General features: G+C 44.9%; 1 protein-coding gene across 1 annotated transcript in view; it reads left to right on the top strand.

Annotated features, from left to right (window-relative positions):
* Positions 1-18,984, top strand: part of atp2a2b (ATPase sarcoplasmic/endoplasmic reticulum Ca2+ transporting 2b) — a 77,844-nt gene that overhangs the window by 55,742 nt on the left and 3,118 nt on the right. Inside the window, exons 12-23 of the mRNA XM_063210235.1 lie at positions 2,649-2,737; positions 3,139-3,241; positions 3,741-3,872; positions 5,216-5,335; positions 5,770-5,988; positions 7,992-8,114; positions 8,533-8,745; positions 9,226-9,446; positions 16,427-16,629; positions 17,356-17,441; positions 18,127-18,260; positions 18,815-18,932. Of these exons, the coding sequence (XP_063066305.1) occupies positions 2,649-2,737; positions 3,139-3,241; positions 3,741-3,872; positions 5,216-5,335; positions 5,770-5,988; positions 7,992-8,114; positions 8,533-8,745; positions 9,226-9,446; positions 16,427-16,629; positions 17,356-17,441; positions 18,127-18,260; positions 18,815-18,932 (1,761 nt within the window). The remainder of the gene's footprint in view (positions 1-2,648; positions 2,738-3,138; positions 3,242-3,740; positions 3,873-5,215; positions 5,336-5,769; positions 5,989-7,991; positions 8,115-8,532; positions 8,746-9,225; positions 9,447-16,426; positions 16,630-17,355; positions 17,442-18,126; positions 18,261-18,814; positions 18,933-18,984) is intronic.

Raw genomic sequence — 18,984 nt, 5'->3', positions numbered from 1 at the left:
TGAGCTCTCTTGCTCTCTCTCTTCCTCTCCCTCTCTCTTGCTCCCTCCTCCTCTCTCCCTCTTCCTCTCCCTCTCTCTTGCTTTCTCTCTCTTCCTTCAGACACGCACAGATGAAAGCTTCATCCTATTGTTTTTCACAGTGTATAGTCTGTCCAGCCACTTACACACAATTATGTAAAACCTGAGCTCCTAAAATAGAAGCAGAGCTAAAAGAAGGCTTCACCCACTTCATGTGAAGTGATGTTGAGGCTGCTGAGATGAGATGGGGGCATCTGAGCACAAGGGCTTTTATCTGGGCTTTTATTTTGTTTTGGAGCAGAGAGGTGTGTGTGTGTGTGTGTGTGTGTGTGTGTGTGTGTGTGTGTGTGTGTGTGTGTGTGTGTGTGTGTGTGTGTGTGTGTGTGTGTGTGTGTGTGTGTGTGTGTGTGTGTGTGTGTGTGTGTGTGTGTGTGTGTGTGTGTGTGTGTGTGCAACGAAGCCCTGGATTGGCCCACTTTAATATTAGCTTGCCCTGTGAGGAGGGGACTCTCATTTTTCACTCTTTTTTTCCAGATATTTTTTGGTCTTTTTTACTTTATTTTTATGATTGGACAGTGAAGGAGTGACCGGAAGTGGTTGGGGAGAGAGAGATGGGGAAGGGTGGGCAAAGGACCCGGGCTGGAATCGAACCCTGGTCAGCCCAGCCGCGTAGCAGACGAGTGCCCTACCGTGGCATGGCATGGCAGCGGAGAGGACTTTAGCTGAAGCTAGCACCCTTTCCCCCTCGCTGGTGTCTAAAATACACACTGCTGTCTGTCTATACAGCGATGACTCCTCTCCTCATAGCCCGATGAAGTCAGGCCTGTGAAGTGGGAAGAGGGGGAGGAGGGAATAGGAGAGATTGGGAGGGAGGGAGAGAGAGAATGAGAGAGGGAGTGAGAGGAGAGGTAGTGAGGGATAAGTGAGATGACAGGAAGAGGAGGGGGTATAAGAGTGATGGTCTGCATTTCCTTTTGTTTAGATTTGGCGGAGGCTGGAGTGATGGCCTGGTCTGGTCTGGTCAGTCATGTAGTTTGTAATTTAGTCTGCAGCGCAGTGTTCACTGTGCAGCGCAGCGCAGCGTAGGATAGTGTGGAGTTTTCACTGTAGTAGTGTGCTGTTATGTGAACTTAGTAGTGCAGTGTGTAGTGTATGCAGTGCAGTGTAGTAGCGTTTGGTAAACTTTTTCCCCGTTTAAAGTATTGAATGCTCCTGCGTTAATCAGCATCTTAATGATCTTTAAACTTCAACATGAAGTTGTGTGATGCGATGGCAGGTCATCTGTGGTGGCTTTAGTGAGCAGCACACCCTGAAGAGGCTGCATGCTGTTCTGCTTCATCGTTTGCTTTCCCGGTTTCACCTCAACATCCCCCAACCCCTTTTCCTGCCCGTCTTGGTTTCTCGTCATCCCTCCATCTCATCCTCTCTACTTCCTCAGTCTGCTAAGCTCCTTTGCGTCTCTCCTCTCCTCTCCTCTCCTCTCCTCTCCTCTCCTCTCCTGCCTTCACTCGTCTCTGCTCTGGCAATTGTCAGGAGCAAAGCCAAAAGCGTTATGTTCTCTCTGTCTGTCTGTCTGTCTGTCTGTCTGTCTGTCTGTCTGTCTGTCTGTCTGTCTGTCTGTCTGTCTGTCTGTCTGTCTGTCTGTCCGTCTGTCTTTCTCTCGCTGTCTGTGTTTCTGTTTGTCCATCCGTCTTTCTCTCTCTACCCGTCTGTCACCTTCTCAAGGCATCTCTCCTAATGTCACCTTCTCAAGGCATCTCTCCCCTAGCCTGGTCCTGACCATCCCATAATACTACCATTTCATTTTGTATTTATGGTCTGGCATTTGTTTGCTCTGAAGCAATTGTTGGAAGCAGTAAGCTTGCATTCAGTTATGGTTTGAAATTATTGGACACCTCTCACCCAATTGCTGGCAGTTACTCAACAATAACATAGCGCAGACCAATGGCTCTGGCGCAGATGTGTACGTCATTGTCACGAGCGTCCTCCCCCCCCCCCCCCCCCCCCCCCCTATTCGATTATTGGCTGTTTTCTGGGGGGGGCGTTGCGATCAAAATTCTACTGCTCCAGGCACTCCACAGAGAAGCACGGCCAGACTACAGTAGTGGAGCCAATCCTTTGGCGGAAGTACGTAGGATGGCTCGCGAGGCTATCTCTCCCCCTCTTTGACTTTCTCCTCTCTGGTTGTACCCCCCCTCCCTCCTGTAGAGGTGCTGTTCTATGCTGTTGCGCTGATCTCTGCTGTCCTGTGCTGCACTAGTGGAGTAGTTCAGGCCGGGTGACTGTCACCTGAGGCTGCCTGTACCGCTCCACAGCTCTATACTGCCCCCTGCTGCCTGTGTCTGTTACGACTGCTGTGCCATAACTGCTGCTGTCGAGTGGCATATACCGTGTGGTTCTGTATAAGCCAATATTACTACTGGTGTTGAGTTTTGTGTGTGTGTGTGTCTTTGTCTGTGTCTGACCAGGCCTATTATTTGTGTAATGTAATGTATAGGACTTTATGATTCTGATCAGTCGTTACCAACTGCTATGAAATTTGCTTTCAGCACTGTTAGGTGCTGTAATGCTGTGTTTCTGATGAGATCCCAATGAAATAATTAATGTGTCTGTGTGTGTGTGTGTTTCAGATGTTCATCGTGGACCAGGTGCAGGGAGATGGCTGCTCACTAAAGGAGTTCACCGTCACCGGCTCCACATACGCCCCTGAAGGAGAAGTGTGAGTCTCTGAGACACGCATGCACGCATGCACACAGACATTAACACCAGAACAACTCACACATACCAAGCTCTGTGACTAATGAATGTTGAACACGCAATACAATTCTCCTGCCACACATAAATTGATGCTTAGAGCAACACACACACGCACATGCACACACACGGACACACACACACATGGCCATATACAGCTACTCAGTTATAGACAGACTTAAATATTTATGAGCCGTGTTCTATAATCCTTAATGCTTCTGTCACTCACCCCTCTTTCTTTCTTGCTCTCTCTCTCTCTCTCTCTCTCTCTCTCTCTCTCTCTCTCTCTCTCTCTCTCTCTCTCCCTCCCCTCATCCTCCTCCACTGGCCACCTGTTGTCGTGATGTGTCCTGCGTTGGTGTCCAGTTTCCACGAGGGCAAGGCGGTCAGGTGTTCCCAGTACGACGCCCTGGTGGAGATGGCCACCATCTGTGCTCTCTGCAATGACTCATCGCTCGACTACAATGAGGCGAGTAATGTAATGTATTGTAATGCAGAACAGTCATCATCCTTCTGGTTGAAGACACGTCTCAAGTTACCGTCTGCCACTGACGTCTATATTGCATGGACAGCGGGCTTCTATTATATTCCATTCAACGGTTTTGAAGCATCCGCGATTGATCCGTGCGTCATAGTTACTGCTCTGCTCTCCCTGCCCTGTGTGCGGCTCATGCCGCAGCTGCCATCTTTTTTAAATGAAGTGATATCGGTTAATAGTACATCATCCATGCTCACATCTATTCTGATTGATCGTTTACAAAGGTTTTTGACACCCATAAATAAGTGAACGTTGAGCTACTTTTTTTAAAATTACAACTACATTCACTATTGTGAAAGATGGCGCAGTTTGATAATTTTTGCATTTTTTTCCCTTTTTAAATGTCAAATATCTTATCACAATTTTCAATAATGTAAACTGGTGTAGTAAAGTTTTATTTGTGTTCCCTGTATGTGTGTGTGCGGTGCAGGCCAAAGGAGTGTATGAGAAGGTTGGAGAGGCCACGGAGACGGCTCTGACCACCCTGGTGGAGAAGATGAACGTCTTCGACACCGACGTCAAGGGCCTGTCCAAGATCGAGAGGGCCAACGCCTGCAACTCCGTAAGTCGTTCAACACCTCCTAGTTGGCACCCCTGCAAACACCCTCATTTGAAGACTACAGCCACTCAACTTCCAGAGCAAAACAAATCAGTTGTGGTGCGCAAACAATAGCATAACTTAAATAAATAGTAGGATTTAGCTCCTGAGTGCTGCTATTTTTTCCGCTTTATCATATACCGCCATGTCCACGCGCAGACACCTTTTGGACCTTAAGCATCATCAGTGTGGAAGGGCCGAAACGCGTTCACGTGAAAAATGAAAAATGACACTTGGCTCCTGAGTGCGGATCCCCCCCCTCTGGTCATTCGACAAGGCCTGAAAGATGAAATAAGTGCCGGCAGACCAATTAAAGGGCCTGAATACTGCTAAATGTAGGGACGAGGTTCTTGGTCACACTGCTGTAGTCTGACCTAGCTGAGGTCACCGAGCAACAGCAGTGGTTAGCGGCTAGTGATGAACACCCATCTGGGCCACTGGTGACCTCAGCTAGGTCCGACCACAGTGGTGTGACCAAGAACCTCGCTTAGGACAAACACAATGCTGTTGCGTTCAAGTCCTCTTGTTGTCGTAGTGATGTGAAACACAACAAAGCCGAAGATGTTGCCGATGATGTTGGCGCACACATTTTAAGCTGCCAAATTCGTCAAACCATTTTGTGATATTTTTGTTGACTTGTGCGCATTAGCATTAATGTTTTACCCTGCCATTTATGATATTTATGCTGCCCACAAAAAAATAGCGGCAGTTTTTGAGAGAAATAAGCTACAATTTCACTCTGTCGAGTTGCCCTGATGAGATGACCTTGGACCTTTTCAACATGAGTCTCAAATATTCTATGAGTTGCCCTGTGGAAAATACCACATGGTGGGTCGTTCCTGTGTACTTCTCATGTCAGTGTTTGGTATTTATTTATATTACCACCATGTCCAAAAAGCAAACGCGTTTCGGCTATCAAGCCTTCATCAGTGCGTGGTACCACGCACCACGCACTGATGAAGGCTTGATAGCCAAAATGCGTTTACTTTTTGGACATGGTGGTATTATAAATAAATAATGAGACGCAGTTTGTGAGTGCGGATTTTTCTTCCTTAAGTTGATACCGGTACATTTTATGGCGCACCCAAAGACTTTCGTTTTTTCCAAGAAGTTGAGCGCGTACTTGAAGTGTTTGGTATTTCCCATAATTCCCATGGCACATGAACGCACAATAAGTTAGCTCTACTTCCCCGTGATAGATTATATGTAAATATGACAATAAGTAAGCGCTATATCCCTGTTGCATATTATATATAAATATGAATAAAATGTAATAAGTAAGCTCTATTTTCCTGTGTGCATTTCAGGTGGTGAAGCAGCTGATGAAGAAGGAGTTTACTCTGGAGTTCTCGCGTGACAGGAAGTCCATGTCTGTCTACTGCACCCCCAACAAGGCCCGCTCCTCCGTTGGCAAGATGTTCGTCAAGGTAGCGTCTCGTGGCTGTACCTCCCCGTCTACTATTGAAGAGTTTCGTTGCAAAATAGTGTTTCCACCATTTTTGACAGTTGCATTTTATTATTGATTTTATTATTGGAAATGACTGTTCAGAGGTCCTATCATCTGTGTGTGAATTATTGCCATTCAAATATTTTGAGAACATACTTTACATCCCGACCATACTCACGTAAGTCTCCTCTCCTCTCCTCTCCTCTCCTCTCCTCTATCCGCCTCTCTCCTCTCCTCTGCTCTTCTCTCCTCTCCTCTATCCCCCTCTTTCCTCTCCTCTCCTCTCCTCTCCTCTCCTCTCCTCTATCCCCCTCTCTCCTCTATCCCCCTCTCTCCTCTCCTCTCCTCTCCTCTCCTCTCCTCTCCTCTCCTCTCCTCTCCTCCCCTCCCTTCTCCTCTCCTCCCCTCCTGCAGGGGGCCCCAGAGGGCGTGGTTGACAGGTGTACTCATATCCGCGTGGGGGGCAACAAGGTGCCGTTGACGCCGGGCATCAAGGAGAAGATCATGTCTGTGATCCGCGAGTACGGTACAGGACGCGACACGCTGCGCTGCCTGGCCCTGGCCACTAGGGACAACCCGCCCGCCAAGGAGCAGCTCAAGCTGGAGGACTCCACACGCTTCGCTGAGTATGAGGTAAAGGGAGAAACACACACACACACACACACACACACACACACACACACACACACACACATGCATACACACACATGCATACACACACACGTACATACACACACATGCAGCACTCACTTACTCACTCACTCACTCAATCTTTCTCATGCACACACACGTATAACTTGGTAAAAGTTATTAGTCACTGGATTGATGGTAACTGAGTACATTTTGTTAATATCCTCCCTTGATTACATACACATAAACTCGCTTCCAGATATTATACTCTCAGTTTTGCATACACAGATCACACCAACACATTTTCGCACCAACACATTTTCGCACACACACACGCACACGCACACACACAGGAGCCAGAGAGAGTAGAACTTAAAGAATCTCTGCAGAAGCTGTAGTATCTGAAATGCAAACGTGTACTGGTGGTTCTGGTTGCCTCGTTGCCCGGGAGAGGAATTCCACATTCTGTTTATCGTGTAAACAAACAAACTCACAGCAGCCCCAGTGCCAGCCAGACTTCCTAACGATGTGCTGAATGGAGAATTCAAACTTAACAAAGGGGCATTTGTAACGAAGCGGACCGATTAGCCTGTAATTGATTTGGGAGGTGTTGTACACAATTACTCCAGACGAGGCCCATAGGAAACAAGCTAAGCCTTCTGTCCATGCTCTGACTGGATTTCTCAGTGAGATTCTGGGCAACTTTTATTTATTTATCAACAAACTTTTGTGTCCATGCTTTTGAAATGCATGCTCTACCAGACCTTACGGTAAGGTAATACCACAGTTTTGGGGAAATAAGAAATATACTGTACTGTTTGTGTTCAAGGCCTTTTCAAGTGTAGGGCTGCTGATTTGATAGCATAGCGTTTACAAGATGCCTTTGTTCAAAGCGACTTACAAGGAGCAATTTAAACAATTGCAATTGCAACACTGATAGCATTATCCTACACAGAGTAAAGAAGAGGACGATGCATTAAAAAGTAGCAGAAATTAAGCAAGACATCAAGGTGCCGTGTACAGTTGCAAAACTGACGGCGTTGTCCAACTCAAGGTAACATAAGCAACGTTAAATAATAAATTAACAAGGCATAATGGATAATAAGCAAGACATCTAGGCGCAGTGTACAGTTGCAACACTGGCAACAATGTCCAACACAAGGATGAAGCAAGAAAGTAAAGAATTTAAATAAAGAAAGTAAAGAATTTTACCAGCAGAAAGGTATTGCTATTGTTTCTTGTGGGCATGCATCTTGTGCATTACCATCCCCTTACCAGCCTACTCTCTCTTCTCCAGTTCCACACACGTCTTTATTTCCCATTAAAGACGTAGGGAAATCAAATTCAAATGTCAAATCATTCCGGCTTAAATATGTACATAAATGTACTCTTTATCAGACGATATTGTCCAAAATTTAGAATTTGTACATTTTTTAAACTAAATCCCGTGTTCAAATCTGTGTTTCTATTTCCGTTATCTAATGCCGGCCAGTTAATTATACGTCATCTTGAACACCTAAATTCGGCCAATCATATCACGTAAATCTTTTTTTTTGGGTCATAGCATCTTGATTCATATGTCGCAGCTTATGTACGCAAGGGTTAATAATTCACCCGGAACCTTCTAAAGACGTCGAGGGGTACACTTCAGGACCAGCCATACACTCGGCTACACACCCAGCTGTAATCTTAAACCAGCTCTCTCTAAAGAACACAAAAGTATGCATTTGTTGGCATAACCGTCTCAATGATGCCGAGATACAAACAATTAATAAATAAATAATGGTTAACAAACAAACAAAATGGTGAATTTAAAACGAACACACACCAGGAGGGCTAAGAAATGTTTGTTCTTCTGCTGTGCCGAAGTTTAAACCAAAGTTCTTCCTGTATGGAAACGCTAATCGTTATAGTCCTGGTCAGACCAGAATCGCGGTACGTGATCTGAAGTCTATGAAAATCAGGCAATAAATCTCCACCTCTGTCTCCCTCTCTCTCTCCCCCAGACTGACCTGACGTTCGTGGGCCTGGTGGGCATGCTGGACCCCCCGCGTACTGAAGTGGCCGCCTCCATCAAGCTGTGCCGCATGGCTGGCATCCGCGTCATCATGATCACCGGAGACAACAAGGTAGGGGTAGGGGTGTTTGTGTGTATGTGTCTGTGTGTGTGTGTGTGTGTGTGTGTGTGTGTGTGTGTGTGTGTGTGTGTGTGTGTGTGTGTGTGTGTGTGTGTGTGTGTGTGTGTGTGTGTGTGTGTGTGTGTGTGTGTGTGTGTACTACGTAGGTGTGTGTGTGTACTACGTAGGTGTGTGTGTGTACTACGTAGGTGTGTGTGTGTACTACGTAGGTGTCTGTGTGTACTACGTAGGTGTCTGTGTGTACTACGTAGGTGTCTGTGTGTACTACGTAGGTGTCTGTGTGTATTTAAGGGTGTATGATATGAGGATATAAAATCACGTGTGTGTGTATGCTTTGTGTGCGCCTCATTTTTTTGTTATTTCTAATAAATGACGTGAAAAATAATGACATTGTTGCCCCGACAACCAGGGTACGGCGGTGGCCATCTGCCGGCGCATCGGCATCTTCGGCGAGTCGGAGGACGTGACGGCCATGGCCTACACGGGCCGCGAGTTCGACGACCTGGCGCCCGCTAAGCAGCGTGAGGCTGTACTGACGGCACGCTGCTTCGCCCGTGTCGAGCCCTCGCACAAGTCCAAGATCGTGGAGTACCTGCAGTCCTACGACGAGATCACTGCTATGGTGAGCGCACGCACGCGCACACACACACACACACACACACACACACACACACACACACACACACACACACACACACACACACACACACGACATATTTTATCGGTACCTATCCGTATTTATTGGTATTAATGCCATTAAGACCATTGGCTAACTTTGGGGGTAGAAATCCTGAAGCTGTTCCTAAGGTCATCAAATCTCATCATTAACCCATTTTGTCCTGAGCCCTTTTTGGGAAAGGGTGCCCTCTGCATATTAAATCCTAAATATCTCAGCCGCCAAAGCACGTACAAACATGAATTAAGTTGCATTTAAAAGCCAAGACCCTCCTCTTGCATTATAATGTGTTCATTTCTCAAAATCCTGAATGCAGCGTATACGTGTCTCCAGGACACAATGGGTTAAGGATATGGAGGGGGTAGCCAAAACTTATCATGGGTGAAAGAGTTAACTCACTCTCCCATTACCTTCATGTTCCCTCAGACTGGCGATGGTGTGAACGACGCCCCTGCCCTGAAGAAGGCTGAGATTGGCATTGCCATGGGATCGGGCACGGCGGTCGCCAAGACGGCGTCCGAGATGGTGCTCGCCGACGACAACTTCTCCACCATAGTGGCAGCCGTGGAGGAGGGCAGAGCCATCTACAACAACATGAAGCAGTTCATCAGATACCTCATCTCCTCCAACGTAGGAGAGGTCGTATGGTGAGTAGACACACACACACACGCACACGCACACACACACACACACACACACACACACACACACACACACACACACACACAGGGCCATCTGCAACGACATGAAGCAGTTCATTAGATACCTCATCTCCTCCAACGTAGGAGAGGTTCTGTAACGCCGCATTATGTAATAACGGTGCAATATGTAATAATGTAACAAATTATTACATAATGTGGTGACAATCGCCGCATTGTGTAATAATTTACGCATTTCGTAATACATTTCTTGAACGCATTTCGTAATAACTTTTTTCTCATCTTGTAATAAATTATTACAAAATGCGAAATTTATTACGGAATGCGGCCGCAACTTTTTTTTTTGATGGAAATGTAATAAGATGGTGCATTATGTAATAATCTATATGGATATGTTTTTTCTGCACTTGGATTCAGTAGGCGCAGCACACACACATAGTCTCAGTGACATGGTATAGTCACTGCCCTCTCTCTCTCTCATTCTTCTCAGTTCTCAAACTGCTCGAGAGTCGCGAATGATGCGGTTAAAACCGTTAAGAAATAATTTCACAACTTGTTGCGTGCAACGAGTCCAACGAATGTCTCGCACTTTCTGCTACATTACACCAATTTACAGCGACATTAAATAGGCCAGGTCTAAACACTTCACGGGGTGGTGAAAACTAAATTAAATATCTAAATTAAATATCTTGGATAGACTATATAGACCTAGTCCTAACTAGATTTGTTGCAATACAGATTCATTTTCTAGAGCCAGAAGTGTTCCGCTGGACTGACGAAACCGAACACGATCAAGTTTGCAACTTCTTTCCCTCGTGCGCTGTCCGTCAGCACCACCTGTCATTAGACGTCCGATTAGCTTTCATTACGTGCTGAGGGAAAAACTCTCGCCATTAGGCCTATGTGCTGTTGCACTGTTGTGAGGGATATCACCAAATAATTTAGATAAAAGTCAGATCATTTTGGCAATGAAAGGCACACAGGTGGCTGGAAGCTCAAGCAGTCTTCAGTCTGTTCATTTAAGTTTGTTGGGTGCTCTTGGATATCGGGGATCAGTTCATGTAGAGAGAAGTGTTCATCCAGGCACTCCAAAATAAGGTGCCCAAACGATAAGTTACATTAAAAAGCCTTTAATGGCACTGGGCTGGGGTTACATTAAAAAGCCGACATGTTTCGACCTCACCAGGTCTTCATCATTGAAAAGAAAGGCCTCCCTTAAATAGTGACATCACCACATGTGACCCATTACGCACTACACACATTTGCGCACACCATCGAAAACAAAGATTAAAAATAGCCTGGGGTAATAAGTGATGCCACAGAAAAAATGACCAGAAGTACAAATAAACATCACAAAAACCAAGTAAAATCAATATCCTCATTTAGACCAGGATAGCGCATGGCATCCAGTTGGTGTATCCAAAAAGTCTGCCTCTGATTAGGCCTAAGTCTTTTTAGCCTGTCCCCACCCCTCGGAAGAGGTTTGATATGCTCGACGCCCTGTATGCGCAGCAGAGAATCATTTTTACCATGGTATTCATATGTTTCGCCATGGGATAGTCAAAATTGCCCACTCTGATACCATATTTATGTTCTGCTAGCCTATCTCGCATGCGCCTTTTTGTGCGCCCGATATAAAAGAACCCTTCAGCGCAAGGACAAGTTAGGCGGTATATGACAAATGTAGAATTGCAATTAATGAAATCTCTCTGTCCATATTCATTCGTGGTTTTAGTATCCACAAAATATTTGGCTTGTGTAACATTTGGACAGTGGGGGCAGTTCATACATCTATGAACTGTCGTAACAAAAAAAGGACGGGACTGCTGCTGGCGATGATGTTTGTTTTTGGTCAATAACGTGTTGCGTTGTAGGGAGCGCGCTTCACTGTATGCGTTTTGGATGGCTTCCTTGGAATATTCATNAACTAATATTCACTTTCTGGATTTGACGATATATAAAGACGCAGAGGGACAGCTGCACACCACCTTATTCAGAAAGGCGACCTCTCGGAACACCATTCTGAGAGCGGATTCATTCCATCCCCCGCATCTCATTAGAAATAGTCCTATTCCACACGGCCAATTCCAGAGATTAGGCGTATCTGTGATTTCGAAAATGATTTTCACGAGCAGGCCGAGCTGATGGAGAAAAGATTCAGTGATAGAGCCTATCACCCTGAAGCCATCCAAAACGCATACAGTGAAGCGCGCTCCCTTCAACGCAACACGTTATTGACCAAAAAGAAACATCATCGCCACCAGCAGTCCCGTCCTTTTTTTGTTACGACATATAGTACACAAGCGACGCGGATCAGGCAAATTATTAAGAACAATTGGTCCATTATTGAAAGTGATGCGCAACTACGTGAGGTGTTCCCAGAACCACCCATGGTGTCTTTAAAGAGTGCACCCAGCCTAGGAGATAAATTAATGCGCTCTCACCTACAGGTGAAAAAGAGAGAAACCTGGCTGCGTAAACCCATTGGCACCTATAGATGTATGAACTGCCCTCACTGCCCAAATGTTACACAAGCCAAATCTTTTGTGGATACTAAAACACCGAGAGAATACGGACAGAGAGATTTCATTAATTGCAATTCTACATTTGTCATATACCGCCTAACTTGTCCTTGCGCTGAAGGGTTCTTTTATATCGGACGCACAAAAAGGCGCATGCGAGATAGGCTAGCAGAACATAAATACCTGTATGCTATCAGAGTGGGCAATTTTGACTATCCCATGGCGAAACATTTCAATGAATATACCATGGTAAAAATGATTCTCTGCTGCGCATACAGGGCGTCGAGCATATCAAACCTCTTCCGAGGGGTGGGGACAGGCTAAAAAGACTTAATCAGAGGCAGACTTTTTGGATACACCAACTGGATGCCATGCGCTATCCTGGTCTAAATGAGGATATTGATTTTACTTGTTTTTTGTGATGCTTATTTGTACTTCTGGTCATTTTTTTTATGTGGCATCACTTATTACCCCAGGCTATTTTTTAATCTATGTTTTCTCTGGTGTGCGCAAATGTGTTTAGTGCGTAATGGGTCACATGTGGTGATGTCACTATTTAAGGGAGGCCTTTCTTTTCAATGGTGAACGTAGCCCTGATGAAGACCTGGTGAGGTCGAAACATGTCGGCTTTTTAATGTAACCCCAGCCCAGTACCATTAAAGGCTTTTTAATGTAACTTCCCGTTTGGACACCTTATTTTGGAGTGCCTGGATGAACTCTTCTCTCTACATGAACTGATCCCCGATATCCAAGAGCACCCAAAAACTTAAATGAACAGACTGAACAGATTGCCAAAATAATGTTCTGACTTTTATCTAAATTATTTGGTGATATCCCTCACAACAGTGCAACAGCACATGGGCCTAATGGCGAGAGTTTTTCCCTCAGCACGTAATGAAAGCTAATCGGACGTCTGACAGGTGGTGCTGACGGACAGCGCATGAGGGAAAGAAGTTGCAAACTTGATCGTGTTCGGTTTCGTCAGTCCAACGGAACACTTCTGGCTATAGAAAATGAATCTGTATTGCAACAAATCTAGTTAGGCCTAGGTCTATATAGGCTATCCAAGATATTTAATTTAGACAGAATCCTTTCAAGCCGTGCAGCATCAACGTGGTCATATAGCCTACTGTCTGCACTTGTTCCGTTGCCTGCCTCATAGCAGAGAAGGAATGGCTTGCTGTTGTTGAGGATTTGTAACGTGGATTATCGAAACTGAAGACTTGATTTCTTTTATTGATACCTTTTTGTTTGGTATAATTACGGACAATGCAAATAACTGATTTTTGTGACGTTCGGACATTTTTGGAAGGAATATAATCGAATTAGTCCCGCCGCTTGGGTTATTGTTTTTCGCGTGCATGTGGATGAGCATAGGCTATTGAATTTGATTGCAGCCTAATAGGCCTACTGAACAGTGGACTGAAATTGAAAATAGGACAAAGAGTGGCATTTTTCTCGGGTGCTATGACTTCTTGCTTTGCAAGAAGACAGTCTCCTCACTCCACTGGTCAGACCCTGGCGCGCATGTAGGCAGACATGAAAGACTCACTACTCCACGGGTAAATATCGGGAAAAATTAAGCACCACCAGCATGGACAGCTCCCCACGAGTCACTTATAATGGTTGGTCTTTTCCTGGGATTTGATTCATGCACACACACACACTCACTCTCTCTCTCTCTCTCTCTCTCTCTCTCTCTCTCTCTCTCTCTCTCTCTCTCTCTCTCTCTCTCTCTCTCTCTCTCGCCACAGACCCACGCAAGTGCAAGACAAGTTTTCACCTCCTCGTGAAGTGTTTAGACCTGGCCTATTTAATGTCGCTGTAAATTGGTGTAATGTAGCAGAAAGTGCGAGACATTCGTTGGACTCGTTGCACGCAACAAGTTGTGAAATTATTTCTTAAAGGGGTATGCCACTATTTTGGGGCTTACTACAGTTAAAATCGTTGGCTGGGGTTTATAATGGTGGTAAAGTGTCTTATTTTTCATGTAAGCCGTTGCCTTGCTTTAAGACAAGTTAAAAGAGGGAATATGTCGCTAAGCTAGTGAAAGTCAATGCATCCGTGTAGCATTGTAGCATGCTACATGGATACATTGACTTTCACTAGCTTAGCGACATATTCCCTCTTTTAACTTGTCTTAAAGCAAGGCAATGGCTTAAATGAAAAATAAGACACTTTACCACCTTTATAAACCCCAGCCAACGATTTTAACTGTATTAAGCCCCAAAATAGTGGCATACTCCTTTAACGGTTTTAACCACATCATTCGCGACTCTCGAGCAGTTTGAGAACTGAGAAGAATGAGAGAGAGAGAGGGCAGTGACTATACCATGTCACTGAGACTATGTATGTGTGCTGCGCCTACTGAATCAAAGTGCAGAAAAAACATATCCATATAGATTATTACATAATGCACCATGTTATTACATTTCCATCAAAAAAAAAAGTTGCGGCCGCATTCCGTAATAAATTTCGCATTTTGTAATAATTTATTACAAGATGAGAAAAAAGTTATTACGAAATGCGTTCAAGAAATGTATTACGAAATGCGTAAATTATTACACAATGCGGCGATTGTCACCACATTATGTAATAATTTGTTACATTATTACATATTGCACCGTTATTACATAATGCGGCGTTACAGAGGTCGTATGGTGAGGACACACACACACACACACACACACACACACACACACACACACACACACACACACACACACACACACACCACACACACACACACACACACACACAGGGCCATCTACAACAACATGAAGCAGTTAATCAAATACCTACTCTCCGCTAATATGGCAGGTTGTACTTTATGGTGAGTACATGGAAAAAGCACGTTTTCCCATCAATATTTATAGGTCACAGTTGAGGTCATAAATTTCAATATTTTCCTGATGGATCATTCTAAAAAAGATACTCTTTTAGCCTGTACATCTAAGAATATCGTTTTGAGATTTTTACATCGAAGTCTGTCCGAGTCCTGTTAATCAACAAATTAAGTTCAGCAATTCAAGGGGTGTTCAAAGCTTATCATATAAGAAGCATCAAGGTTGCCAAATGTGCCTTTAAATACCATCAGGTTAAAAGCCCATTCATTATATTGCCATGAAAATACCGCTTTCTCCAATCTCCAAAATCGTAATGGCTCCATTGTCTGGGCCCCTGTCCATGGGTTAATATCCATTTGGCTCAGCGTAGTGCTTGGCTGTCAGCGACCCGTTAGAAAGCTTTTCTCTTCCCTGAAATTTATACTGTGTCATTTTTGGAAATAAGCTTACTGTATACCTCTCCTTTAGTTAAATGATTGATTTGTCCCTTTCTCCTATACTTTTAATCGTTCTCCGATTGGCAGTGCAAATTTTACCTCCGTGACGGAATATCCTCCCAAAACAGCTCCAAACAAAGTAGGCTATCCTCGCGGCCAAAAGTGACTGAGCTCACCTGATGCTGCTGGTGTGAGTTCCTTTTTTTATTGAGATGAAGTCGAAACTTTGTTATGATTCACGGTGTAATCCAAAATGTCAGAGAATGCGCGCACATCAGTAGCACAGGTGCTGGACCAAACAAGATTCCGAAACGTGCCATTACATTTTTGGGAGCATCAAATAGTGTTGTGGACCTTAACTTTTCCTCACACGCCAATGTAACCATCTGCATCATAACCATGCAATATGCTTCGTTTGCACACCTTGTCTTGCTGTTTCTTGGCTCGCAGTGGCTGTGTCGAAGACGAAGTTTTAATTCTTTGCTATCTACAAACGCTGGAAATATGCTACTCTTCTCTTCTCAGTAAGCCTACACAAATTAAAGATGGGCTGATGATAGTTTCTCTCGTAACAGCAGCGTTATTATCCACAGATGATTTAACCACCTGTTTAAAAGGGGGTTGTAGCCTGGCAGCAGTCTCTGCAAGCCCGAATGTGATCACAATTAATGTTGCCAGATTTTTTACGATAAATAAGCGACTGCTTCTGACTGCGTTTACGACGTTTCGGGGTTCAAAATGCGTCATGATAACTGACGTGATGAACATCTGGGAACCGATATGTAGAACCGACAGACAAGGCACGTTTCGGTGCGAAGTAGAACCTTAGCCTTTCTTTCAGTTCCATCAAAGCACCGAATTTCGGTACCCAGTCCTAGCCATACCATGTACAGTACTCTGTAATGAGTAACATTTTGATCCCCGTGCAGCTACTCTGGGGTGTGTGTGTGTGAAAAAGAAAGAAAAAATAAATAATGTACAGCGGAAGAGAAAGAGCACAAGTGGCCATTAATCTCCAGGGTCTCAGGTCAGCTGTGCCACCGGCCCTGTGTGTGCGTGCGTGCGTGCGCGCGCTAGGGTTCCCTGAGACCTTGATCCACAGCTTGTGTGTGTGTGTACTGTGTGTGCTAATACGTGCCCCTGTGTGTGTGTGTGTGTTCCAGTATCTTCCTGACGGCCGCGTTGGGTTTCCCTGAGGCCCTGATCCCAGTTCAGCTGCTCTGGGTGAACCTGGTGACTGACGGGCTCCCGGCCACCGCTCTGGGCTTCAACCCCCCCGACCTCGACATCATGAGCAAGTCGCCACGCAACGCCCGCGAACCCCTCATCTCCGGGTGGCTCTTCTTCAGATACCTCGCCATCGGATGTAAGTCGCTTGTTTACTAGGGGTGTAAATAGTAATCAATATGTATCGATTCATCGATCCTATGGCTGACAATCTAATCGTATTGTATTGTAGGGCATTCTTAAGTATCGACAAGCGGGATACAGAAAGCCGGTTGGTGACGTGATTCACATAGGTTCAAATACATCAAGGCAGCCACTTTCTGTTCCCTGGAGACTAATACAGAACCATTACATAACAAGCAAAGATGAAGTAGAAAAGAATTACATTTACCTTTACCGCTCTGCATCCTACATCCACTTCCTGGAACTATGGTGGAACTACGCATTTAGGGATGCACGATGCATCGGCCTTAACATAATATCAACGGATAAAATATATAGCCTTGTTTGACAACCCTTATACGGTCGCATGGGGATATTTTCAGTCATGTCTGACTCTTCTCTTCTCCTGTCTCTGCTGTGTTGACGTGCAGGCTTTCACTCCACCTGTGTTTAAAAATATCTCCATGCGAGTGTATGAATGGGGTGTTAGTCATGTCTTCCTCTTCTCTCCTCTTCTCTCCTCTTCTCTTCTCTTCTCTTCTCTTCTCTTCTCTCCTCTTCTCTCCTCTTCTCTTCTCTTCGTATTTGCTAGTGATGTTGGCTATGATTATGTCCTCTTTTGAAAGTCGCTTTGGTTATAAAGCGTCTGCCAAATGCAATGTAATGTAATGTAATGTAATCTCTCCTCTCCTCTCCTCTTCAGGCTATGTGGGTGCTGGTACCGTTGGAGCTGCAGCCTGGTGGTTCGTTGCTGCTGAAGACGGACCCAAAATTACCTTCTATCAACTGGTGCGCATTTCAATAGATCTATTTCAACTGGTGCGCATATACATTTCATACGCATTATTTTAAAGTTACAAATCCTGATTTTTTTTTATTAGGATATCCTGATTACTCAACCTGAAGATGTGTATATACTATATGAAATGATCACCACAGACAACTTCGAACATGCAGTCCTTATTTTCAGTATTTTTTGGATTTTTGTATCACAGCTGGTGGTCATTTAGTATCCTGACATTCTTTCATACTCACATCAATAACATTGAGCTGCATTCTTCAAGCACAGCTGGAGCGTTCACATGCCATAATGCTCACTGTCTTGGGAGCTGTGTTTACCTTAAATGGGAATTTAAGGGATTTTAGGCATTCTCTCTCTCTCTTGCTTGTTTTCTCTCACTCGATCTCTCCCTCTCTGCTTCTCTCCTTCTTTCTCTCTCTCATTCTCTGTCTTCGACTCCATTTTGAAAGTCAAATTTGAAGTCGACGTGGCTTTTCCAGAACACTCACTGAAATGATACTGCGAGGAAACATGGAAAAATGTGCCCAAATGTCTCATGTATGTTTGTGTGCCGCAGCACTGTTAAACTTGCCCTCTTTCTACCTGTTGTCCCCCTCTCTCCTCTCTCCCTCTCCTCCTCTCTACCTGTTGTCCCCTTCTCTCCCTCTCCTCCTCTGTCTCCCCCCTCTCCAGTCCCACTTCCTCCAGTGTTCAGCTGATAATCCTGAGTTTGAGAACGTCCCCTGTGAGATCTTCGCCAACCCCTACCCCATGACCATGGCACTGTCTGTCCTCGTCACCATTGAGATGTGCAACGCTCTCAACAGGTCAGTCGCAGACTTTATGTTATGGTGACATTGATATCAATGTTGTCTTTTTTTAAATAACTTTTTTGTCCTACAAGGCAAAAAGGCTGTAGCGCTACTAGGGACACATACAGGCAAAACAAGCCAAGCGAAGAGAGGCGAGATTCTGTGTTCCATTCCGACAGTTCAACCGTTATACGGTCGTTACGGTGACTCAGATGGAACGAAACGGTTATGTTGTTGACTTGATTGGCCGCAGCAGGCGAAATTCGCTCCTCATTTGCATATGAAAGTTGGTTGAATAATTTCGCATCGCTTCGCTCATGCTCACTTGCCTTAGCCTCATAGGAATGAATGGCAAAGTTCACGTGGTCGCGTGGCCAAATTTGCATCTATGTGTCCCTAGTGTAACTGCGCAGAGCTCCAAACTGAGTAAAATTACTTTTAATAAAATAAGTAAATGGTAAAATGATTCTCTTGTCCAACCTAAGTAGTTTTGCGGAGATTGTTGACTTGTCTTGCACACACACACTTAACATGTATCTTTTTCTCTCTCTCTCTCTCCTCCTCCCCAGTGTGTCTGAGAACCAGTCTCTGCTGAGGATGCCTCCCTGGGAGAACGTGTGGCTACTAGGCGCCATCTGCCTCTCCATGTCCCTCCACTTCCTCATCCTCTACGTGGAGCCTCTGCCGGTACGCAATACACACACACACACACACACACACACACACACACACACACACA

The sequence above is a fragment of the Engraulis encrasicolus genome, chromosome 11 (genome assembly GCF_034702125.1).
Source record: "Engraulis encrasicolus isolate BLACKSEA-1 chromosome 11, IST_EnEncr_1.0, whole genome shotgun sequence".
Lineage (NCBI taxonomy): Eukaryota > Metazoa > Chordata > Actinopteri > Clupeiformes > Engraulidae > Engraulis > Engraulis encrasicolus.
This window is presented reverse-complemented; position numbering and strand designations above follow the sequence as displayed.